At 39.4% G+C, this 27,137-nt stretch overlaps 1 protein-coding gene across 1 annotated transcript; it reads left to right on the forward strand.

Annotated features, from left to right (window-relative positions):
• Window positions 1–3,224: 3,224 nt before the first annotated feature.
• On the forward strand, window positions 3,225–27,137 carry GNA12 (guanine nucleotide binding protein (G protein) alpha 12; the record flags this gene model as incomplete). Its single annotated transcript, XM_010181868.1, is given in 3 exon segments — window positions 3,225–3,443; window positions 25,504–25,554; window positions 26,583–27,137. Coding segments are annotated over 3 exon segments (825 nt in total), but the record flags the coding sequence as incomplete, so codon positions are not given.

Genomic DNA, 27,137 nt, shown 5'->3' on the forward strand with positions numbered 1-27,137 from the left:
TGTACTACAGATTAATGGGGTAAGGATTATTAAATGCTCATCGTGGCTGGAAAAATTAGTGTTACCAGTAAATGTGAAATGTGAGAATAGCACTACATGGGTCTAAATTTGGCGATTTCTCTGTTTCTCCTCATCTTTCTGACATCTGCTTGTAGCATTTATAGAACTGTTGCAGAGATTGAGAAATGTTAAGTTTAGATTCACTTGACTGGGGATCTTGCTGAGTCACAAATGCTTTTAACTGCTGAGAGTTGGGGGGAAGAAACATTGGCTGTTCTGGTCACTGTTCTTTTGATCCTGATGTGTTTTAGATGTGTCTCAAAGCTGGTGTCTTTTACAAATTCTGATTTTATGAGGTGCTTTTCCTGTGTATGTGTGGGACAGCATTCCTGTGGACCTGTTTCCTATTCTGTATTTCATTCAGTGTTTAAAATTGATCTTCTGTGTGTCTCTGTTTTGTCAGTCCTAATGCTGATGTCTCTACCTGTGAATCTGCCACTTTGTCCAATATCAGGCTCTGTATGTGACTTTGTGGTAACTTATTTTCATCTCAAAGAGAGGAAGGTGCTGATGCCACGCACTCCCCATGGGTTACCTTATGGTACTTAGTGCCCTTGCACAGGGTCTGTGAGGTCTAAGTTTAGTTCCTTCTCTTGCCCCAGGGAGATTCAAACATTTCCAAGGAGCAGCGGCTGGCAGATAAGTGACTATTCTGGGACTGGAGCAGTCTCTGTGCCTGTGATTGAAACTCTTTTTTTCCAAACGAATGGTGAAACTTTCCTTAACAACAACCTCTCGATCCTCTGTGTCACTCCAGGCAGAGTGACAGTGTGAGGACATGCACCCAGACTGAGGTCCTGGTGCCGCTTTATCCGAACAGGAATGGTGCAATATTTGAGATGCTCTGTAGGGACTGCAGTAGCTGTGAGATGGGTAAGGGTTAAATCAGGCTGAAAGCTGTAAGATAGAAAAGCCAAGCACTGCAGAGAGCTGGAGCCAAAGCAGGTGAAAGGTCAGAGCTGGCCTGTGTGGGCTGGGAGCTCAGGCAGGGCCCTCAGCATGGGGAGATGGTGATCACTGGCTGACATAGAGCACAGATTAACCATTTCTCTTCATAAACACTTCTTCTCACTAAACAGAAACAAACCTGGCATTAAATATCTAGAAATAGGGCTGTCCCACCAGTCTCGGTTACCACAGCACTTTATAAAAAGCTGATCTGAAAGTTTTTGACTGGGGCTAAAGGGGGGCTGGCACTGACTTTGAATTGCACCCTGATGGCAAGTGATGGGTTGCAAAAGTGCCTAAGGTCAAGAGATGTCGTGTGGGCATCTGCAGTTCAGAAATAAAAAAATCTTAAGTGTGGGGTTTGGTTTTTTCATGCTTGTATTTGTTAATGCCACTCAAATATTGCAGATCAGAAGATTCTGTTAATAAATGGATAAACTCTGTAACTAGGAATGAGGGTTGGCTTTGAGCCTGTATGACAGAGTTACTAAATAGTTGTGTCTGGAATTTAAAGCAGCAGTTTCTAAATGTATTCAACTTTAGTCTTTTAATGGTGTTGTGGAGATATATTCTCTACTTTATAGAAAGAAAGTAACAATCATTAGAGAAACATAAATATTTACATTTTTGGGAAGCTGCATTTCAGGAACACTTGCACAGTGACAGCCGTGATGCTTCACTTTGAGCTCCTATTCTGTGACACTCACACTAAGTTACTTCTCGCTTCCCTCTCCAATCTTAATTTCCATTGGGAAAGTTACTGTTCTTGTTGTGTGGCTGTTAAAAGGACTGCAGAGGTGAAAGGTTCAAGTGTTAAGAAAACATACGTGCAGTCTTGATAGCTTAAAGTATGCAAAAAAAATCAGGCCAATAATGTGGAGGTTCATGTGTATAGCTGTGGAAATAGATCTTCAATTTTGGTTTTCTATTTTACTTATTTTTGTTAACTGTAAAGCCAAAAGATCAATGAGAAAAGTAGTTTAATATAACCCACAGATTTTGCTTGTGAATTAGATGGTACTTGAGGTGCTAAGTCAGCATTAACAGATCTATCCAGTATTAAAATGGTACTTCCTATTGAGAAATAACTGTAGGCCATCTGAAACTATATAGTATAGTGTAGTTAGATTCAAGACTGAAATTTCAAAGTTATTTAACCTCATGTGTTTGGCTTGTTGCCATGAATATGAAATAAAAAAGTGCAAAATATGAAATTAAGCATTCTCAGTAATCCTGAGTTACATTTGAGAACCAGATCACTTTGCTTCCAGACTTATTTTCCCCAGAATTGGGAGTGCCCACACCAACCTGCCATGACTCCTTAGCAAATGTGTGGCAAATTCAAAAAGCAAGCTGATGGTGACAGCAAACTACACCTGCTTTCCTGAGCTCAGCAGCTTGTAATTATGTGATGTCTTCAGAGCTCTTGCTCCTGGGTTTTCCTATTGGAGGGGAACCATTTGGATGAAAGCATCTCAACAGAAGATGCTCATTTACAGCAAGTTTTCAAGACGTCTGAAGTTGGATAGCTGTGTTATGTGGCATCCAAGTAGATTGTGTCAAAACTGTGCTTTACAGCAATGTGGTTTCTTGGATCTTGCTAGTTTAATATTGCTGTCTTTTCTATCTTTTTACTTAAATGTTTAGCTAGTTGGTGGATTATTACTCAGTTTCCTCAATTTGAGATGCTCAATATACTTTACTCCACCAGCATATACATTATGTTCTTCAACAATGTTTTTTTTTAATGTTCTTCTGATCTCCTAATGCTTGAGAAAGCTCATGTGTCCTATCTGGTATGCAAAATAAAGCAAAGAGAAAGATGGAAGAATATGGCTTCAGGCGTGGTTTTACTTTTAAAACTGCAGCTATGAGGATATACATTAGTTTCCCGGACACTTCTCCTATGCATTTGATGTTTACTTTTATTATCTATTGGTAGTATTGGTTGTTGCAACTAGGTGTTGCAGCTAGTATTTTTTCCACCTGGAGAAATAGATTGTGGCTACATTGCTCACACAAGCAAGCTCTTTCAGCTCTTTCTACCTTATTTCTATTGGAGATGTTGCAATAAACAACATTTATGATTCTCTCCTGAGTTCAGTCTCACCAGAACAGTGTCAACAACAAAAAAAAATTGCTTCAAGTACCTCTGAGCCCTTGTTCTTCTACACTTTAATCGTTTTATCACTGACTTTCTTATCTGAATCGTTCTTTAGGGCTGCAGGGTTCTGGTTGATGCACGGGACAAACTGGGGATCCCTTGGCAGTACACAGAGAACGAGAAGCATGGGATGTTTCTGATGGCTTTTGAAAACAAAGCTGGGATGCCTATAGAACCTGCCACCTTCCAGCTGTACGTACCGGCACTGGGCGCGCTCTGGAGGGATTCGGGAATCAAGGAAGCCTTCAGCCGTCGGAGCGAGTATCAGCTGGTGAGTACGTCCATCTTCGTGCTGGGAGGGAAAAAAGCGCTGTATAAATCTCCCTTCAGCTGAAAGACTGCTTGCTGTGTGCAAGATTTAGCCATCATATGAGCCGTTTGTAGTAATGCTGTAAATCTGAGCACTTCAGCAGCAGAAACAAATGGTAATTGGAGCCAAACTTGAAAAACTACATGGCAGTAAGGAGTGGAAAATGCACATGACTGGATAAACTGGAAGAGCAAGAGGAACCAAAAAAGGCAGGAATTGGTTGAACTAAAAATATTTGAGCAGCTCAGTAGGTCTGTTCATAGTAGGTCGCTGATGAAGGCACACTTAATTTGTAACTTTCCAGCCCTGCCAGCTTGCCCTATATTGATACTGGCAAACTGTTCCTGCATGCAGATCTTTTGAAGTGAATGCAGCACCCATTCCGGCTGCTGCTTTTCATCCTGACGTCTGCAAGTGAAACTTGGATAAGCAACTGAAAGATGACAGTGAGCTTAAAAATGTGCTATCTTCCTTGCTTTCTTGTTGTTAGGTTTTCATGCTTTTGTGCCAAAATAGCTGCAGTTCTGGTAAGGAATATGATTCTGACAGCTGTTCATAATATACTCTTTTTTATTTTTTCTATGTACAGTATGGAGATGCTTTTTTCTCTCTCCTTTTGACAAACAAGGTACTGATCCATGTACCTTAGTACCACTGGTAGTAGTTCATGGAAGACTATATCCTAGTTCTAATAAATGTATCTTTGATTTTTGACCTTAGTTGTTTACCCATGTTTAATTAGAGGAATTAGGTAGAGGATAGAAACATGGCTTTGTATGGTCTCCTTTAGACTCTTAGAAAGGAACTTGATATAGCTATAGAAAAACTAGAGAAAGTCAGCAGTGATATTCCATAGTTTGCTCCCCTGTGTGTCTAATCATGCAGCTAAACGGATGTTGCAGCCCTTAGGTACTCTGTCTCCCCTAGTAAGATGCCTTTTTGAGTCTTGTTGCATATTTTTGAAATCTGTCTCTGAAGTATCTTGAGAGTGGTAAATGGCTACATAATAAATAAAATGACTAGGTAAATTGTCACAGGGTGATTGTATAAACCTTATTTCCTTAGGTTAAAAATTTAATAATTTCCATGTTATAATGTTGGTGATGGGGGGAAGACGTGCCGGGGAGAGAAGATAAGTGAATTGTTCTATAATCCCTAGTGTCTGTAGACACAGACTAAGACTTTGCTGTTATAAGCACTGTTCAAATATGGAATAAAAAGATGGTTCATGCCACAGGGAACTTGAATTTAACATGAGACTCCTACTAAGAGAATCCAGTATAATAAGCAATAATTGCATCAGCAGACTGTTAAGAATTTATTTTTTTTCTGGGAAGTGCTGTGTTCAAGCATTGGTTTTGTTTTAAGGGGAGATTCATATTGGGATTATGTGGGAGGTTCATTCCTGTACTGGTTAGCAATAAAATTGCATCAAACTGGAAAAAAAGTTGAGTTTGTTGAATAAATAGCATTCCAAGACTAGAAGGCCTACCTCTGCATTCTCTGGCTTTGAGGATTAAACAGGAAATACCAAAAAATAAAAAAGCCCCACAAACCCCAAGCATACAGACATGCAAGTGATCATTGAATATGCTGTCATCTTCAACATCATGGTATAGCTCTATCGTGCGTCTTTTTGGATGACATTCCTATAACCTGTTCAGTGTTAGTGGGGCAACGGGGACTGCTGCAGATACCAGAGCTGTTAATTGTCGATAGTGCAGTGATGTGGTGTAGTGCAGCAATATAGTGTAACTCGGTCCCCCTGCATATGTCTGTGCCACTGACTGAAAATCCTGGGTGCTGCTATTTGACTGTATAGGCTGCAGCACTGGGGCATTATAAAATACCTCAATTGTAAATAAAAAACACATTTAAGAAAACTTTTATGTAGTAGTAGCTTGTTGTCAAGGACACAAATGCTGCTACTTCTGGATTGATCACTAAACAAATTAAGACCTTAACTTGAACATGTTTCCATGCCTCACTTCTAGGTTCAGCACAAGTCTGATTCCCTGAGTGCATAGGGATCAGCAGCAGCAAAATTGCTTTAAATAATAAGAAAAAAAGCTTTAAGCTACATAACTTCTTAAAGAAAGCAGGTCGTTTAAGGAAGTACTTTATTTTTACTTGCATATGATGTGTATGAACCCATACCTTCATTTAGTTTAAACCCTTGCTGGATATAGACTCATGTAAATAAATTGAAGCCGGATATAGTGGACTCTGAGAAAATAAATCTTTTCTGAACTGATTTTAACCAAGGCTAAAGAAAACCACTGCATCAGCACTCCCTTTCTTACATAGTGTGAGCTATTAAATAGAATAGAATATTTGTTTTGAACTGAATTTATCTTTAATATAATTTTAAAATCATCAGCAGAATTTTGAAGCTTTATATTGCTGTGATCTTCCTTGAATGTTTGTCAACAATGTTTGAAACATTAACCTTGCTCAGTGCTTGCATTTTCTTCATCCTGGTCTTACAATCAACTGAACACCAGCTCTTTTTTTTTTTTTTTTAATTTTTGTTATTATTTTGGCGTCTGAGCTGTAGGATTACATTGGTCTGCTTGTGAACTCTCTGTATTTCTCCAGGAAGTTGTGTGGCTGTTTAAAAATAAAGTAAAACAAGTTGGTTGGTCAGCTAGAGCTGAAGATTGCAGTGTACAGGTGTCTTCCTATGGTCTGTAATGCCAGGCTTAATGACTGACTCAGCAGTAGCCGACTTGTTGAAAGAAAATGGCTCTGACCAGATCCCTGTGCTATCTGAAGGCTGCTTCTCTGGGACCTCAGAAGCTGCCTCTGGGCATTTGAGTGTTTTCTGCTTCATATTCAGTGCCTAGAAGTGCTGGCTGTAAATCCCTGTCTGGGTCTTTGAGGCTTTCAGAAGTGAGTGGGTGGATTCTACAATACCAGGGTGCTTTGTTGCTTTTTTTTCTTCACTGTCTTTCTTAAAGCAGCCCAACCAATTTCACTTTATTTTCACATGCATCAGCCTCTTGCTCTTCCCCCGCCCCAGCCAGTCCCCACCAACCCAAGTCCCTCTGTTCCTTGTATGCAAGCCGAGTAGTTTGGGGACAAAAGCTTCATTGTATGTTTGGTTACATTGTCATGTCTGTCCTCGTTTTTAACTACTAGAATAGGAATTCCTTTGTAATCAGAATGTGATTCTTTTCCCTTGCCCTCATTATCCTACCCCGTTTTCTGTCTGCATGTTAGAAAGAAATACACAATTATCATGTGCCCCGCAATGTCCTGTAACATTTGTCCTTTTGAGGCTGTCTGTGGTGGTTTGGGCAATTGGGTGTCAGTTCTTCACTGCCAGCAGGTGGAGACAAATTCTGTTTTGAATGGCTGCTTTGGAGAGAGGTCCTTGGGACTTCCATTATGGTTTAACTGAAAGGGTGGAGGCTGCTTTAGTTTGAGTCTAATAACAAGTATTTGGGTATGCTTGGGAGTTCCTGTGCATAATCTGCAAGCTTTTCTACACTCAGAAACTATGTTTCCTTTCATGTCATAAATCATGGGGACTAAGGCCAACATAGGAATTGTTTTGGTCAGGTGGTTTTTGGTTTTTATTGGACTTTTTTTGTCCTCCCAGGTGTGTGCATAATTTGCAAGCTTTTCTACACTCAGAAACTGTTTCCTTTCACGTCATAAATCATGGGGACTAAAGCCAACATAGGAATTGTTTTGGTCAGGTGGTTTTTGGTTTTTATTGGACTTTTTTTGTCCTCCCAGGTGTTTAATGGGAGATTGTGAGAAGCCATTCACTTCTGTTTCAATGAGTCCAGAACAAACAACATCTGAAGTGAGGTTAGCTACTTTTTGACTTCTTGCAGCTCAGCATGCTTGTGGGTAAGGATGGGACAGATAGGGCTTGTCAGGCAAGAAAATGATACTTCTGTCATGGTCAGAACAGATATATATTGTGCACTAACACTGTTACAGAGCTTAAGCTAACAGTGAGCAGATCTGCAAAGGCCATCGTCTGCCCTCATCAAGTCTTAAAGTCAAATTTACATTGTTTTATCAGGTTGGGGTTTTTTAAACATGCACACTGCTGTGGTTTTGTTTAGGTGGTCTTGTTTGTTCTTGTTTTTTTTTTTACTTTACCCCAACTGCTCTTAGTCAAAGCATTATCTATATTTGAATGATTCTTACTGCTTCCCTTCAAGATACCAAGTCTTTCTAGCCTGTAACTGTGTATAATTGCAAGAGCTCTTGAACTTTTTATGTGGTTCATGTCATAATCTCCTCTCTTCAGGATTGATGAGGCTATTTACACTTAACTCCAAAGCCTATTTGCAGTAAAGGTTAGCTTCTGACTTGTGTTTACAGATAGACATCCTTCTTCATATAGAAAAGAGCATGGCCATCCAAGGAGGCTGCAGAAAGTTCTGTTTTAATGCAAATATTCTTAATATACAGAATGTATTAATGATCCATCACTAGAGAATCAATTTAATTATTATTATTGATGTATTATTATTATAATTGATGTTCACTGAACTGTTGACACAATTTCTAATGTTTTAATGGTTCCTTTTTTTAAAATAAATAATGTCAGCATTAATGGGAAGTAGTGGTTCTTGAGAGGGAAGTAAGGGACTTGCAAATATAGACAAAAACATACTACTATGTCCATAGCTATTTTTAGACCTGTGCACAGGGGATTGTATGGAACACTTCCAGTCATACTTCACATACTAAGAGCCTCTGAAGCCTTGGATGTGGGAAGACTCTGGAAAATGTTTTAAGACAGTTTCTTTTATATCGATTCACCATTCTTTGGGTGTTTTGACCTGTGGGGGCTTTGGAGGTATTTGTAACAGGACACAAGTCATTTGCCTATGAATTAACTATGTGGGTTTTTTTTTTCCTCTAAGCGAACATTTGAAATAAGCCTAAGTGGTTTAATTATGCCTGGCAGAACAGATAATGTACTGGAAGTGTTATACAGTGAACAGCCTAACTTGTATTAGTATCACTTTGCTGACTGCATTCATGGTTTCAAAGCCTTGTAGGCAGCCAGCTGTGTGTTTTGGACACTATGGAGGTGAGGCACCAGTCATTCCCACTAATTCTTGATATGGAGTGGACAAACTGTTGTCTAAATGGCTGTATTTTGGTACAGAAATACTGTGTATGGCAGCAGTGTAAGATGATGAGGAGTTGGGGTCTATACCAGCTGCTGTAGCATATGGAGTTTACGTGGCAGCATTTGAGGACCTCCACAAGCCAAGTTAATTGAGAGACTGGGCAGCAAAGCAGAGGACTGACTTGTCATGAGCAGTAAGGGACTTTTGGAGTGGCATGTCAAGTGAAATCTTCAGGAGTGGGCTCTCTTTTGTCAGAATTCAGTGCACTTTAATAGAGATCTCATGAATCGTTAAGTAAAAGGTTTCTAATTAATCATTTTTATTTATGATGCAAGGGCAGAGTAGCGTTAGCCATGACAGCATGTTTCTAAGCATTTTACTGTTCTTTCAACATGTGTGCCACAGCGCTGAAACGCAAGAGTACTTGTGCCTGATTTTGGACATAATGCACTTCCTCTTGAGGAAATACCGAGTGTAGCATCGTCTCCACTTACACAATTGGCCATTACACAAAAATGAGCTCTTCTTTTTTGCAAACCGCTGTCTGAACATGAGCTTACACAAGAGACTAAGAGAGTTCCTTATTCTGTAAGGATGATTCCTTTTTTATTTTTTTATTATTTTTTTTTAGAGCTGTGAAACTCACATTTCATCAGTGAAATCCATTTGGGCTTGACCAGTGCTGGTGTGATGTACAAACACAGCTCAAAGTGCCAGCATGGGAAATCTTGTTACCATTTAATGCACATAATTGGGACTAGGCAGCAACTTTTTGGCAAGTTACTCTTGAGCTTTGTTTGGGTATTTCTAGCTTGCAGAACTCCTTTGGAACTGAACTATTGCTGGAGAAGTTATGGGGATTTTTTCCTTTCTAGACCTGGATGGGACATACCACCCTGACCCAGAATTATTTTTTTTAAGTGGATTGACAGTAGTGCTACAAACCAGAAATTTGTTTGTTTTTGCTAAGCCTTGATATTTTGTAATTACACAATGTTAGTGCTGAAAGTCAAGTACTTCTGTATTTAACAAAGTTGTGTGAAAATGATTTTTTTATATTTTTTAAAGCTAGTTGTAAAGCTGTGGATGGTAAATAGGCCTGTTTGAATTTAGGTATTTCACTTAAGGAATGACAACACTATATAACCTAAGCCTTCCCTTAAATTTGCCACTCTGTTATAAAAATAACCGTAATCTGTTATAATCTGATTTTTGTTATGTTAGAATTCTGAAACACTGGTTTAATCTGACATAAGATGTCATAGCAAGTTAAAAGGTCATTAGCTTTCAGACTTTATCTATGCAGTTTGAATAATATCCTGCTCTGAACTCGTATAGCAGGGTGAGTTATGGAGGTGTTTCTCTTCAGTTAAATATTGGAGCAAGGTTTTATACCAATATTGTGGCAATGAAGTGGCACAGGTCCAGATTTAAATTCTTTGTTCTGTCCTCTGATCCCAAGATCTCCAAAGTTAATGCTCAAGTTACAGAGTTTGACTCATCTTTGTACAGTAAAAGAAATTCATTGCTTGTTTAAGTGTAACACTGCAATGCATTGGGGCTGCTCCATAGCAGGGACGATTAGCAGTTGCAGTCCCTGGTTTGTAATCCTGTCTCTAAGACCAAGTAGAATTTATTTTTTTTCAGACCAAAGTCTCAAGTAAGAACTCTCAAACAGAAGTGGCATTTTGTTAAAGGAGGTGAGAGTTGCTGAGTTATAGTTTAGTTTTTGTTTGTTGTCGTTTGCTTTTTTTTTAATTGAGAGGTAACATAAAGCACAATGCAGCTGGAATCCTTTGCACAAAATTCTGTGAATATTGGCTAATATTGTATAGTTACTCAGTTTGTATCTACGGATGTTAAATTCTGTCTCCTATTATTCAGTATTCTAAAAATAAATGCTTAAATGAGATGTGTTAACGGGCCTGCTGCCACCAGAAGAACTCCTTGAGCAGCTTGGCGTTTGGCTGTACCAGCGGTAGTGTGTTGTGACAGTCACCAAGATTCGAATTCAGGACTAAGCTGAAGCAAGAGGCAGAGCTGAGAATGCCTCCATAACACGTTGTCTGTCACCTACACCAAGGGATGCATCGCTTGATAGTCTCAGCTTTGCTTCGAGTGCCACTGAGTGAGAGGTGAGAAGAACTTGCATTTAAAGTAGGCTGGATTCAAAACCATTTAGAGAATCAAAGTTCATAAATCACTTCACACTGCAAACCATTTTGAATTCTAGCAGAACCCACTTGAGCAGTATCTTTTTCTCTGAGACAAGCCATTCTCTCAAGCAGAACCATCCATAGAAAGCTGTGTGATGGGTAAAGTGGTTATTAGCTGTTCTTAAATACTTTCTGCTATTGGAGAGAAATATCAAACCACAGAAAGGTCATAAATTATGACCTTTTCAGAACAGTACAAATGGAAAAGTGTTAGTGAACTGCAGTCTGTTACTGTACCTACCTGGAGTCTCAACCAAGGATTAAAGCCCTCTGTACTAAATGCTCTGTGGAAAAATAAGAGGATTCCTGCCATGAATTGCTCCTGGCCTTAGGTTATGACAAAATGCAACAGCTGGATGAAATATAGCCTGCATGGAATTGGGAGGATAAGTTGGAAAGTAATGAGCAGATCATACATAATAAATAAGTGGATAACAAGAAATTGATATGCCTACCATATGGAAACTAAGATGTGCTGAATAAAAAGAGCTGTGCTACTGGCTGTTCTCGTACTCTGTAGAAGGAATTCCCAGGACTCCACAGTTTTTCCATCTTTTTTTTATTTAAAGATCAAAAACTTAGGGCAAAGTCACCTCCAAAGTCTGTAAGATGTACAGTGCATTAGTGCACTTCATTAACGCCCTACTGTCTGTGGATACCAAGAGGGTGAAATTCAGACTGTGTGGTCCTACTTTTTAACTTTTAAGTTCTTGGAGGTAGATTAAAAAGCCTTGTATTTTTATGGTACTGTGTAAGGCTGCCTGTAGGAGGTTTTGCTTTTGGCCCTTGGATGCTAATAAATCTTGTCTGTATTTTTGGTGTGGTTAAGGTGAATGAGAGAAACAACTTCACAGATACAGCTCCCATGTTGAAAATTCATTATGAGAATTTACATCTTGCCTAATGATTGCCATTTTTCTGCTTGAAAGATTTTGTTTTACTCATGCATATTTTATTAAGAGCAAACTTTTTTTTTTGTCTTTACCTCTTAGTAATTGAGCCCATTAGGGAACTGTCTGTGTGTCCCAACAGACTTACAGAATAAATACTGTGGTCATCCTTGTCTTTCTGTATGCGTGTGGTAGCAGTTATAATTTGATGTCTTACTTCAGCAATAGCACTGAAACACAAAATCTGATGTTCTTAGACTGGAAAAGTCCTTTTGGCTCCCAAATCTTGAGAATAAATGCCACCCTGCTTCTGGAAAGAAGCTTTAATTTTATTATGCATAAAGTAATTAGAAAAAATACTCAGTATGTCTGTCTGTGCAGGATTGTTGTTCTAAGCCCTAATTAGTGCTACTCTAAATCTTCCAGGACTGTATTGAATATAAGGATTTGTTCAGAGCAAGTACAGCTGTAATTAATCTTTGCATTCCCATCAAGAAATGCTGGCACATGCTGTGAGAAACAAGGAAGGAAACTTTCAGTTGAGGCTGTCTGAGCCAGTACCCAACTGCAGCTAAAAACCACTGGAGTAATCGCTTTATCCCTTTCGAGTGGGCAGGAAGGTTCTGGGCACAGACAGATCCAACCCAGTGAGCAGCCGTTAGCTTTGGATGATGCTGTTTGATTTCCATATTCAGAAACTTTCTAGTGGATCTCAGTAATTCAAGAGAATTCAAAATTGGCAGCCAGTGTCTCTGTAGAGATTCCCAGTAATGAGAACGTATTCCAGAAATCTGAGCAAGTTAAGTACTTTTAAAGGTGCACTCTTTGTATGACTAAGGGAGTCTAATAAAAAGCTCCTACTGAAATTTGGTGGAAGCAGGAGAGAGCTCATACATTAAATAATGAGCATATGCATAGGCTAAAAGCGTGGTAGCACAAGGACAACTTTTATTCTAGTTGCAACAAAATACCTATATGAATCACATAAATATGGTCATGTTTTTGCTTACACTGAAGTCTAAAAACAATGAAACAAAATTGTTTCCAGTGGAAGGACTCCACTTGTCGGACTGGTTTCAGTTCTTCAGTCTCAAAGATATAGCTGAAATGGAGACTTGTATTCCCATGATACTGGTTTTTGAGTTTTTGGTGTATTAAAGCTATGTGCACTTCTCCCAGATCCAACAATGAGTGGTGTGGCTGTGTAAAAGAGGGTTCCTGCTGCTTCCTGTGCACTGTATTAGCAATTTTCTGACCCTATGGCTGGTTTCAGGAAATTGGGCAAACAAAAAGGCACTGCCAAAGAAGAGGTGAATGGTTTTGTTAAGCTGTGCGCGGAAGAGCAGTGCTGATGATGCACTTCAGAAAGTTCCAGTTTCACAAGTCAGCCTTTCGCACCTCATTTGTGTGTTCTCTGTAGTAATTCAGCTTTCTTTCATAGTGGCACCAGACCTCATCTTCTCTACCTAGAATCCAGACAGCAAGCAGGGATGATCTCGGTGTCTTTCAAAATTCTCTAAAATGTTCCCTTGAGGAAATACAGTAAGAGGTTAAGGCTTGGATTTTTCAAAGGGGCCTCTGAATTTAATAGGATAATGGGTAATGAATGCTTTCAAGCTTTCCCAAGTATTTTATAGTAAGCTATGTAGGATCAAGAACTAGTAACAAGCACAGATTAACAAGGTAAGCAAAACATTAAAAACTAGGTCTGGTTTTAGGAGAAAGACTTACTGGCAGATTTTCTGGGTTTTTATATTTAAGGGAACAGATATTTGAAGACATTCTTAACTTGTCACACTGACAGAGAATTACGGTTAATGAGCCTATGTTCTTTCTAAGACAGGACCTGACAAAGCTGAAAAGGAAAATGCAGGTAGGATAGTTAGGTAGCAATAAATTGCTTAGCTGGTTATGTTGTATCCAAATCTTGATCCTTTTGCAATGACTTCTTGAAAAGACTGCAATTTTCTTTAACCTACTTTTCTTCTGTTATCTTCCCCTGCACTTGCTGGCTCCCTAACAAGCCTGCTTTGCCTTAAAACATTGAATGTTGTACTCAACGTGTCATGCAAGGATAGAGTTTGACTTGAGCTGTGAATCCGTGATAGAGTAATCACGGTGAGCAACAGGAAATAGTGGTTTAGGGAGTTCTGCTTTGCACTGTCCTCTTGCTTATGTTGACACAACTGGTTTTTGGAAGCTCTGCTCTAAATTGTGACGCTCATCTGAGGCAGAGCACAACCCTGTGGCTGTAAGCACAGCCAAGGTAGTGATGTGCTGCGGTGTTGGTGAGGGAACAAGCAGCTGGCATCACAAGTGTCACAAGTCATCTTCACCTGGTGCTTGCCAAGAGTTGATGGCAATGTCTTTATCTCGTTGATCCTTCATCCAAGCAGTGGTTCCTTTCCTCCATAAATCTTTCCTGGTGCTAAAATAAGATGCCTGTACCTTGAGGATGTTGTTTAGTTTTTAAAATGTTCATGTTCCAAGTTATCAGAATATCTAAAGTGTTTGCTTGCTCTTTGGAGCCAAGGCTTCGTTTCTCAGATACTGAGTGTAGAGGAGGAGGTGGTGAGCAGAGGGAGGGAAGAAACACAGTGTTTGACTTTTGAGCTTATGTGAAATTATAAGGGCCACGAAGCTGATCTGAGGGCTGGAGCACCTCCCCTGTGAGGACTGGCTGAGAGTTGGGGCTGCTCAGTCTGGAGAACAGAAGGCTCCAGGGGGACCTTATTGCAGCCTTCCAGTTCCTGAAGAGTCCCACAGGAAAGCTGGGGAGGCACTTTGTACAAAAGCAGGTAGCAATAGAAATAGTAATGGTTTTAAACTGGAAAAGGGTAGATTTAGACTGGATATTAGGAAGAAACTCTTTACTGTGTGGGTGGTGACACTGGCACAGGTTGCCCAGGGAAGTTGTGGTTGCCCCCTCTCTGGCAGTGTTTGAGGCCAGGTTGGATGGGGCTTTGAGCAGCCTGGGCTGGTGGAGGTGTCCCTGCCCATGGCAGGGGTTGGACTGGATGAGCTTTAAGGTCCCTTCGAAACCAACCATTCTTTGATTCTATGATAGCTTCACAACAGTGGAGGTTTTCATAATTAGATGACTTAAAGACGCATCTGAACATGATACTGTTGCAGAAAATCTCTGGAGGTTCCTTACTGCCACAAACTGACCAGCTGATAATTGAGCAGTAATGGAAGGAGCAGAGCTGTTGTCTTCTCAAAAGACAAGAATAAAGTGAGCTCAATAATCTGATTCTCCTTTTTCTGAACTTGCCCTAGCTGGGAAGGTTTCTATTACAAAGGCAGAAGGCAGCATGGTCTCCACCTTGTTATTACTTTGCAGCTATACTTAAAGCGGCTCTGTAGAGTAAACCCATTTTGCTCTATTATTGACTTAGTATTTGGGGGAGGGGAGGAAAACTTCTTGGAAACACCATGCAAGATTTTCTGTTTGAGAAAATGGAAAACATGTTGCCCTGAGAAGTAATTTATTGACACCTTTCAAATGTCTCCTCTGTATACAACACAGATTCCTGCAGTTCAGACTGTGGCAGACTTGTGCTTCACTTGGCGTTGCTCCTGAACAAACAGTTGGTGTTTGTCCTTAGAAGGTCTGCTCTCCACCCCACCCCCAAAAGCCTCTTAATTTGACTTGTTTTCCTTGATATTCACTCAATTCTACTTTGGAAAACTCAGTAAAAATCTCAGACTGAAGAAATGGTGGTTTATTGATGGAACTCTCCCGTTTAATTCCATCCCTGAATTCTGTGTATTTAAGACTTTGATCCATCTAGTTTCAGTCTGGTCAGAGTACAGTGCTGCAGCAGTAATGACGTTAGATGTGGATTTATTGGGCAGGAGGCAAAAGAACCACCTTCTGTATCTTCTTTTTCTGTTGTCTTTCTCCCAGTCCAGCACATGCATTCTAGGTTGCAAGGAGTTCAGATGGCTGTCCACATGGCTGGACTGTTTCCCTCTCCACAGTTCAGTAGGATTTGACCAGGGCTTTAATTACTATTTTTTTTATATGCCAGTCTGCTAAACAGCTCGTAGAAGTTTGTTAAACCCACTTCATTTTCCACTGTGGCTTGATTAATTTATGTGTGTGTATGAGGCCTTAAGGATGAAAGCTCGGTAACTTATTTCAAATCACTTATTTCATCTTCAGATTTGCTTTCAGATGCTTACAGTGCTTAATTTGTATAAAGCAGATACATGTGAGGGTGAATAAAAACAAAGCTTTCTATTTGATGCAAGACTTCAGCATTGCTTGTGGGCTGTTTTCCTCCATGGTAAGTCATTTCTAATAAGCCTGAGCTTCAAGATAGTAGCTTTATAATGGCTGTAGATGCACATGAAAATAGGCTGGAGTTGCACATTAAAGTAGCTGTTGTTCATGCAGTTACCAGCCCCATCTCACCTTGTAAGTCTTTGCTCAGGGATGTTTGATCCTTTAGCGAATCTGTACCTGAAAAGCTTTAATTTTCAGTTCAGGTAAATCCATTCCAATTTTGGTTTTGTAAATGGAAGCAATGATGTGAGTTGTGTGGTAGGATGGATTGAATTGAAAAGTACAGGAAAAGGAGTCCTGAATGTTTTGAAAGAGAACAAATTATGAAATGAAATAAAAAAGTTTGTTACTTGACATCTTCATGTTACTGTATCAATAGTGCTAAGGTTTAAGTGCACATTGGGAAGAACTTCCCCTTCTCAGTCACTCTTGGGTGAATCCGTCTCTCACAGACCCCAAGTACAGCTGTGACTAATAAAATAAATGTTCTTGGCATATGACATGAGACAACTTGGTCACTGCTGATCTAGGAGATTTACAGGTGTGTGGAAGGGTCTGCCTTTGTCAAAGGCACTACCAGTCACAGTGTAAGTGGGTGAACATGAGATGTTGAGTAGCTTCTCAGTGCTTTTCAATATACGTTGTGAAGCTCCACTGATTTGAGAAAACACTGGGAAAGCAGGCGTAGTAACAGCTGGCAAAACCAGGGAGCTTTGAAGTTCCAAGTTGGTCAGTCTCTTAGAATTAACAAATATCAAGCTATAATTGAAAGAGGTTTTTTGTTTCTAGGATAAATTACTTTTGAAAATTGGACACAGAAGCTCGCTTGGGGAATCCCTCAAAGGCTTCCAAGTTGTGTGTTCTCTGTAGTTGAGCCTGCTGAGGTAACAGGCATGGTGTGAGGCTTCAGAGTAGTATAAGCAAGGTGGAGTATTTCTTTTCTGCACTCTGCTGCCTACATGCTTGGTTTAATAGGAATCAAACTGTTAAACAGTACACCTGTGTGCAACTAAGACTTGATTTGCATTTTACCTCAGTCTGATTTCCACTTGAAACCTAACTTTCAAGTACTGAGCAGCTTTTGGAACCTTGCAAGCCCATTGTTTTATTCTTCATCTCATTTAAATATGTCTTGGTTGTATGCATGCAGACAAAACAAGAAAATCTTTTTTTTTAAAACAAGTTTTTAAATAAATGTGAGGGATAAATGCCTCCTTCAGATCGTTATAGTCACCTTTTAACAACAGACATAGACCAATGTCAGTAAAACATATCTGAGCTTATGTTTCCACAGAAAGTGGAGCGTTAGGGCACTCTGCAACAAGTGCTTTGGTATAGAAGTGGAGTAGGAAGCATCCTTCTGCAAGATACGCAATGTCATGCCTGTTGTAAATGCGTTCAAGTTGCTTCGCTTTCCAGCTGGCCACCTGCCATGGAAAAGTCCAAGCTCAACATTCTCTCATGGCTGTCGTTAGCTGTTTTTTTTTCAGCCCACAAGATCTAAGATATTTATTTTCCTTCTCTTGATCTGATAAGATTTGAAAGGGAAACTCACTGGTAAACTTGTGATTTAGTCTTGATCAGATAGCCAGCACTGCTGACTGCATGAATTCATACAGAAAGATTTATTCTTTTTCTTGTCCATGTCTATTCTAGTTGTGCAGATGTCTTCTGTAAACAAAACGAGTTTCAGGTTTGCATACTGAGCTGCTGAAAACAAAGCACGGGAGGAGGGTCACATAATAAAGTGATTGTGCGTAGTTCCTGGCAATTTGTAAAAACATCCAGTAGCTTCTGAATTCTGATGGCACATTTGGAAATGCCCCTTTTTGCAGGGCAGCTGCCCACTGAGGATAAATGGGATAATTTGCCAGTGATTGGCCAGAATCTTGGGTCCATCCTTCCATGTACAGCTCGGGGCTTTCTTTTAACTGTGGCAAGATCGCTGCTTTCAGATGCCTTCTCTTGTGCGCTTTAGCCAACTGTGCCTGGAATGAGAAGTGAAGCTGGCGTGCGTTGGTTCAGCCTCCGGTGTTTGAGATGAAAGGGCTCTGGCAGCAACTTTAAACAATGAATTCACTGAGAGAGTTGGCAGGGAGACAGGAAGGGATCCTTTCATGGGGTGCTCGTGACTAGGTCTGTCCTCCACCGGTGCCAGGATGAGCGTGTGAGCTGGGCACACCGCTGATGCTGGATACAGTAATCACTCTTTTATTGTTTAAATATAACTGTGTTTCTTCCACGTGAATTTGGTATAGATCTCCTTACTTCTACTCCTTGAATATTGCTAGCTGCCAGTCGGTGAAGGCTAGGAAATGCTAAATCACTGTGACTAATGGGCAAGTCTGGTTAAGGATTTCCCTAGAATTTCTTTTTAATATAAAAAAGGCAATAACTTAACCCTTTTGTATTGCACTGTTTTGTGGGTGGCCAGTTTTCTCTTTTCTCTGTTGTTTGCACCTGCTTTTCTTCCAATCATTGCAAATCTGTGAAGCAGGAATAGCAGTGATGAACAGACAGTAAGTAGGAGTAAACTCCAACCGACAGGGATTTGTATTAATGTTTCTTGAAGCTTAGAGTGGAGGATGAGCCTGCCTTAGTCCATTAAAAGAAAATTCCTTTCCTCCTTGAGACAGTGTTGCTGGTGCACATATTTGAGACAAATGGACAGAGTTGTTAACATAGTATCGAGTAATTTATCTCCTTTGCATCCTGTTGATGTAGAAACACCTAGAATTTCAGGAAAAAATGTAACTTTTTTTTGTCCTTGCAGCACTTTCAGAAAGAGTTGCTGTATATATTTGCTGGGAAAAGCTAACCCATGTAGGAGTTGTCTTTCCCACAAGAACTCTGCTCAGTTTTCAGCTACAAGGCTAGAATTTCATTCAGTCACAGGGATCTACAATTCTTATCACTGGTGTTGGAGCTCAGATTAGCCTGGATTTTTTGGGAAAAATTAAATATGTAACACCTTTCCCCCCCCCCCCATGTGCTGTAAAGCATACAGTTTGGCCATTGTGATGAGTTTATAGAAAATCATCCTGACCTGGACACACAGATTTTGCATTGCTTGTTTGTACTGAGCTGACAAATAATGACCTTTTAAAACATTTTCAAACTTTAAGATCTAATACCTACCCTGTATGACTAGGCAGTAGAAAGAAGAGGTAGTTTTTTGAAACAGCTTGGAACCAAGCGATGCTTTTTTGTAGTTGGGGTGTTTGTAGGGTACAGATAGCAGCAACTTGGATAAGCGCGGCAGTCGCTGGATGGGAGCCAGCAGCTCAGTCTGTTGTTAAGGAGGAAGTTAAATAACTTTAGAGAGGTTTGATAGAATTCTGTATGGCGTAAATAAGGAGAGGTGGTTAGTCTCAGCCTTGGAACTGGTGATTGAATGAAAAATTAATGTTTGTCTTGTGTCAATAAATGTCAGTGCCCAGACAGGATGTAGAATAACTGTAAAACAGAATTACAGCATCGAATGGGCATCAGCATTTTGGGGCAATTTAGGTGACTTCAGCATCCTTACGAGTGAATTCTTAACAAGCACAGACTTGCTTATCTCCTTGGAAAATAATTCTTAATTCATCAACTGTCGCAGAGAAGAGAACACACGTTCAGCTGTAGTAAATCCGTACCCTGTTACCAGTGAGGCTGAATGAAGTGCAGATTTAGGGGTAACCCTGCAGGTTCAGGGTGGGAGGTTGTTTGGTTGTAGTTGCACCTCACAAAAACGTTAACCCTGAGTCTTCAGGGTTTGTAAAGGACTGCTGTTTCCTGCATGGTCACTTCCACAGGGTTGATGGATGATGGAATAGGACCTTACCTGAAGGCCAATTTTGGATGGAAATTGTGTCAATGCCTTAACTCCATCCCATTTGTGTATTTGAGATCTCAGAGATTAAAGGCTGGGAGGTACCCAAACTTGTTTCTAGTCCTCCGTTTCAGCCCTGCTGCTGAATGGTTTGTAACACCTGACTGAAGGATGGGATGTAAATTTTTTTTTATTATTACTATTTTTAAATTTTTTGTGCTTTTATTCGGGTCACTGTTGCTTTCACCTTGCAAATTCAGCTGCAGTCCAGGGTAGTTACAGTATCCCTTCTCCGTGTATTTTGCTGCATTTGTGGGAAGCTGGTTAGATATGTAGTATATGCTTCCTTGAAGTATAACACTTCCTTCCTGTGTGGTTTAATTCATCATCTGAAACAAGCTAAGACTGACAGGTCTACCTTAAATCGTGCGCTCTAAATTTAGCATCTAGAGACAGAACGATCAGGAAGGGCTAAATTAATATTATGTCAGAAAGGCCTTGGGACAAGGAAAGGAAAAAAGCCAATTTGGAACAGAGGGTCCCCTTTCAACTCTTTTAGTTCAGAGCAGAATGTAGAGGAACTCCTTTTCAGAAGGACAAGTTAGAAATGAGCCTGTATTTTAGGGCACTGGACAATAGGACGTTTCATTATCATTTATGATCTAAGCAACTGCCACTTTGAATAACTGGCTGAGGGTTAAAGTGACAAGTTGTTAAATTCTGGCCTCGCAGAACATTTCTTCTTATTGCTGAGTTTCTCTGGGTATTTTAAAGCAATCTACATACAATCTGTTGTGCATTTATATTCATGAAATGAATACTGCTTGGGAACTCTGCCCAAGTGTGTTCTGCTTGCTTTTTGCAATGAGGCTATCAATGGCAAAGGAAGTGATGCCAGATTAGTTCTAATATTTCTTTAGGGAGATTTCTTATGTGCTGTGAACCTAGCCTGAAGGGACAGAGGTGTTAAATTCAATTAGTTATTTTCATGGTAACTTTTTTGGTGCTAATGTTAAGATGGCATTTGTATATTTCAAAATACATAGAATAAAATAGAATAAATATTTCTTCTTAATTTTGTGTCTTTTGCCCCTTGAGAATGCTGTGTTCAAAATAATCTAGGACAAAAAACGAGCTTTAGAGCACTATTTCAGGAAGCAAGAGTATATGTTTACATTTAGCTCTTGTCCCTTTCTCCTGCATCAGTGAGTTTTTAAGCAAATTGTGCTATTTTCTCTGGCTTCACTAAACTTTATACTGCAGATAGGGCAGTTTAAAATAATAATAATAAAAAATAATCCAATAGCGATGCTGCATTGTGGAACTTGTGGGCTCATTTCAGGCCTTCTGTTTGTGTTTCTTGACTCCCCCATTCCCAGATGTGCAGTGACTCATTCCCTGAACAATGGGAACAGCATCTCCTATTCCTTCACTTGGTCCCAGTTGGCAAAACTGTTACTCAGAGGATATGGATTGCAGAGGGAGAGGAGATTAGCAGTGAGAGAATGAATCATCCAAGTTTGTGGTAACTCTTGTGTGGTGAGCAAGAAGTTAAGGAAAACTTATGATCTGTACTATGCTCCTGTGTACTAAAAAGGAATATCTGAATTATGGACAATTTATAACTCAGAGGTTGTTCTTCCCTCCCCCTCCATGGTCCTGGAAAACACAGGGCACAGATGGAGGACAGCATTTTGTTGTCTTGATTTATTATCAAGGAGAGGAAAAAACGAATAGCTAGCTGGTTTGTATCGACAGCAAAATAGGTGATGCTCATATCAAGCTTTGTTGATGTAACTTCTGAAATGTGAAAAATACTAACAGACTGTCTGTTAAGAAAAATAATAAAATGTCAGTACAGACATGCTTCACTGACACTGCTGTGACTGTGATGGAAAGGTGCTTTGTATCTAATGAAAGAACATCTTTCAGATTTTAAGAATCTTAATTATGAATATTGTTAGCATATTTTTATAAGAAATAGCATACTAACAGGGAAATAAGATTTTAGGTTTTTTAAAGTCTGAAAGAAGCTCAACAATCTTCCATGAATGTAGTTGATCTGGGGAAGTTTCTTGAACTGCCACAGTTTTTCTTGCCATGCCAGCGTCTAAAATATTGACATATCTGACCTGGATCTTTTTTGTTTAAGTGAACACACCATGAAGTGGTTATCTTTAGATATATAAATATAAGCTTTGATGGTTTCCATTTCTGTTTTTCTGCTTGCAAGCATAGTTCAGGATAGATGGCAGTGTTCAAAAAACCTACTTTTTTTTCCACAAGAGCCATTAAAGCAGTACGGTTGAAGTATCTGATGAATCAATTGCAAGTGTTTGCTGCCACGTCTATAGGAAGCCATGCTACAGTGAACCAGAAATAACGGGCTATGATCTGGAAAAGGAGAGCATTTGAAATATTGAGCCAGCTTGTATAGCTGAGTGACTAGATGGCTTTGGAGAAACCCTAAGAATTTGTGCTGAAAAAGCCAAACCAGTTCTGTAGTCAGTGTTTTCAAGAGAAAAAGAATAGTTCAGCATGAGAGGGGCAGCTGATACTTTTTTTATTATTATTTTTATAATAATTTATCTTGAATGGAAAACCTACCTTGATGGAAAGTTTATGAACTCTCTGTATGTATCTTTTTTTATATACATACACATACACACACACATATGTATATTTGCTTGTATGTGTGTATAATACCTACAGCATGAGATAGCTTTGCATAAATAATAATAGTTTATCAATGGAATTCAAAATTGCATTGAAATGCATCTTGATATAAAGCTAAACAGCCTTAACTTCTAGACCCAGTTAATATTGCTATCTATTTTCCCTGCATGACAAGGGAAAAATTAAAAGCTAAATGAATGTTCAGTTAGTACAATTGTTCCGATTAAAAACGCTGATACAAACCAGTTCTAACACCTGGAGCTTCCATATTTTCCTCATTGAAATAAATTACCAAGTTATTCATCAAGTCAGTTGGTGCTGTCTGCAGTTGTTCTGTGGACTGAAATACCCCATGCGATTCCCAGAAGCAACCAATGTCTCTGAAGGTGCAGAGCAAGGGTCTCAAGAAGTCTTTAGAGCAGGATCTGAATCCACACTTCCATAGGCTGTAGCACAGGACTTCCTCAGGGAATCAGCTTTAAAGTAGGGCATTTTGAGTGTGCTGTGTGTTTGGGGTTGGGCTTTTTTTTTTTTGGTGGGTGGTTAGTTTTTGGTTGGTTTTTTTTCCTCCAGGTTTGTGTGCTTTAATGTTTTGAGCTTTTCTTAACTTCAAACCCTCTGGAGCTTGTGAGGGATTTGTTGTTTTGGCTGGAAGCAGATATTTTGACTTAAGTACTGCATGTCTTTGAATTCTGTGCTAGAAGAGAATATTCAGGCATCTTCAGATCTGTCAGACTGTGCATATGGTGTTCCCACCTGTTCCAGCAACCTGACCGGGCTGCCCAGCTATCCAAGTGTTTTGCAATTGCTGCCTGAAATTTCCCAAAAATTTGGCTTAATCTCCATGTTACAAAGAGCTGTATAAGAAACTGGAGAAGTCTAGGTTCCTTAAATCACTGCAGAGACAAACATGTATTTTTTTTTTATTACTCAGATTATTTTCTTACCCTATTATAAATGTGCAAAATGTTGACCTGATTGATGCGTGGGGCAGGAAATGGGGGAGGCAGGAGCTGTAAATCAGGTGAACTTGGCGTGTGCGTCCCAGCAGTTTCCAGGCACACAGCTGTTTCCTTCTTAAGCGTGGGAGGGTGCATGGACAAGGTGAGGACTCTTAAAGCAACTGGGTAGAAAATAGGAACAAGTCATATCAGGGATGGCCTGTCTGCAGCTAAAGGCATTGTGTAGGACTACACACGAGAGAGAAGGGTTTGGGGTTTCTTTATAGCTCTCCCATCTCCTGAATATGACTAATGCTGTAGCGGAAGACTTTTTCTCTTATTCATGCGGTCTGTGATATCTCTTCTGATCCAACAGAGTGCCAAAAAATACAGGAAATTACTTTCACCTTATGAAAATTCATGATTGTAAGGAAGCTCTTAGAGCAATAGTTCTTTGGAAACTTCCCCCCAAAAAGTCATCTCTTCTGCTACGGATCCACTGTAAATCTCCTGTGATACATGGTAGCTTTTTGCTAATACGCTTATTCTCCCTCTTTTATGAAAAGGCACTTCCAGTTCTAAATGTTGGGAAATAATAAGTTACGAGTCCTTTTTGTCTGTGCCTTATGCTGGAAATATGTACTTGTGCAGTACACCGAATCAGTCCTCTGGTCCCCAGTCTGATACTTCGAAATGAACTCTTGTGGTGGCATCTGTTTACTGTTGTATTGAGGGGAATAATTTTATTCTGCTGTCTCAAGCCTACATGGTGGAGGAGAATGTCTGGTTTGAGTTTGCATTGCTGTTGGAATCGGATGATATTTCGAGAATGTTCTCATTCTGGATTAGTGACTCGATGAGGGCACATACAGTCAGTTTGGTCATCACTGACATGGCCCTGATGTGTAGTACATACAGATTTTATATTTATTTTTATGTATTTGTATATACACACACACATATTTATGTATATAAAAATGAAATATGTTTTGCTGTCCAAAATTACTCCAGGGCAGCAGGGTTTTCCATTTTATTGTTCTTAAGACACGGCTGCAACTGCAAGACACGTATCCTAAGCAAGGAAGATGCTTTCTTCCTGAGCAGGTCTTTTTCTTCTGAAGAAATGAAAGGGAAGTGTTTGAAGGGGAATGGGTTTCTGCCAAAGATAATTTCATTCCAGAAGTAGTGTCTGCATCTATATGGAAATAATTTTATAACTTCCAAAATGTAGGTGTAGGGCTTCTTTTATCCACTGATGCAAAGTGACACTTGATTTGAGTGTGATAACAGGAGCAAGCTTGTTTAAAAAAATACATTAAAAGAAAATAAAACCAAACCACAAAACTTCTTATGCATTTTCACATAAGAACAAATTTCCTTTGTAAACACTGCGTATATTCTTCTCTATATAACTGCTAAAGGATTTTGTACAAGATCAGCAAATCCATCTTTAAAACCCTTGAGACTAAAAGGGAAAGTGTCTGTAGAAAATAAGGTCCTTCAGAATGTGCTGCTCTTAAGTGTAGCTTAAATTATCACAAATTGTGGGTGACTTAAATCTTTCACTTTTCTAAAGATATGGCAGCCAGTCTAGGATATGCTTTTGTTCACTGTTATGAATTTTAAACAAAATACATTAATTCTAATAAACATGTTTCACTTTTACTCCTACGCAGTGTCAGTAAACTGCGTTCATCATGCAAGGGGAGAAAAAGATGATTTATTTAAGCCAAAGCAAAGGACTGACTTTAATGACACTTCCTTTTCATTGCAAAGATTTACTGGATAGCTTTGAGCATTTATTCAGATCCATACTTAACTGTGATTTTTCTAGAATTAATAGAGAATTACTTTTGAAGAAATACTACCTTACATGTGTTATGGCATCTCCATTACCAGTGGTTTATGTGAATTAAGCTATGCAGTACTGCTGTTTTTCCAGATCCTGAAGTGTATCAGGAGGTTGTCCAACCTTCCACATGTGATATTGCTACGTTAGACCTTGGCACATGTTGGAAAGTGAAAACACAGTTGGATTTGCTCTCCTCGAAACAAGCTTTTATTTCTCATCTCTTTCCTTTTCCTCAGGGTGAGTCGGTGAAATACTTCCTGGATAACCTGGATCGGATTGGTCAGCTGGTAAGAAATACCTTCTCTTTCTGAACCAAAAGAGCTCAAATTGATAATGGAATCCTGGGTGTGCTATGATTAAAGCTTTTTTAAAAAATTTTACAAAATAAAAATGCATTAAATAACTTCAAAGGTCTTTCCACTAGAAATAGTAAACCTCAGCCTTATGAAACTGAAGTTTAGTATTTGCTTAATCTTTTTGATGGGCAGATATTGTTTATGGATGTTTTATGCACCTGTTTTCTTTTATTGGTCCTTCTGTGCAGTCTGTGAATCTCATTCACTTTTCACAATGATCTGATGGCTGGTGCTGTTTAAGGTAGCAAAATGCAAAATTGCCAAATACAAAAAAACTACTGACGCTTACAGGATTCAAAATCAGTACTGAAAACATCTGTCAGGAGACTTGGAGAAGAAAGAAGGGAGATGATTTTCCTAAATAGTAACAGTGACAAGCTTCTGAAGAACAGGTTTCAATACCGTGGTGGAACTGTTCCTGACCAGCAAATAGAGCAACATGTTCTGCTGCAGGTTGTGGCCCAGCCCACCACTGTATTGAATTCTGTTCTTCAGAAGCTTACCACCAGCTGGAAGGAGTATTCTCACTAAAGCTTACAAGGTATCCTTTGTAAGGGTAATGAACTGGGAGAAACTAGATTTTAAAAAAATATATATGCTTTCAGTGATGATTTGCAGATCTGCTTTGCTGAACACTACTTAAATGGCATTAACACTGTGGCTTAGAATTTAATAATAATAAAATAGACTTCATTTTGAAAATGGGAAGCCTGAAGGATAAAAATGTGAAGGAGTGAATTTGTCCTGTATTTTTATTCTCATGTGTCTCAGGATCTTCTGTAGTTGTTAACCAATATGTTGAGATAAATGGTCAACAGACCATTATTTTAAAGTTGAGTATTCATTCTTCACTTGATAACTAAAAAAAACATTGCTTGCGTTGATTGTACTTTTCCCCATTGCTTTAATATTCTGGCATTAGCCAGCATTTTTTGACACTTTTCTCCTTTCTTTTACAGAATTATTTCCCCAGCAAACAAGATATTTTGCTGGCTAGAAAAGCTACCAAGGGGATCGTAGAGCATGATTTCATCATTAAAAAAATACCTTTCAAGATGGTGGATGTAGGTGGACAGAGATCTCAGCGTCAAAAGTGGTTCCAGTGCTTTGATGGAATAACTTCAATTTTGTTTATGGTCTCCTCCAGTGAATACGATCAGGTTCTCATGGAAGACAGGCGCACAAATAGACTTGTGGAGTCCATGAATATCTTTGAGACAATAGTCAATAACAAGCTTTTCTTTAATGTTTCTATTATCCTATTCCTCAACAAGATGGATCTCCTTATAGAAAAGGTAAAGACTGTCAGCATTAAGAAGTATTTCTCGGACTTCAAAGGCGACCCTCACAGGCTAGAAGATGTTCAACGTTATCTGGTGCAGTGTTTTGACAGGAAGAGGAGAAACCGCAGTAAGCCGCTCTAAAAAATAGACACTGAAAACATCCGCTTTGTGTTTCATGCTGTGAAGGACACCATCCTGCAAGAGAACCTGAAGGATATTATGTTGCAGTGA

Source organism: Mesitornis unicolor, unplaced genomic scaffold, assembly GCF_000695765.1.
Source record: "Mesitornis unicolor isolate BGI_N332 unplaced genomic scaffold, ASM69576v1 scaffold22950, whole genome shotgun sequence".
In the NCBI taxonomy this organism is placed as follows: domain Eukaryota; kingdom Metazoa; phylum Chordata; class Aves; order Mesitornithiformes; family Mesitornithidae; genus Mesitornis; species Mesitornis unicolor.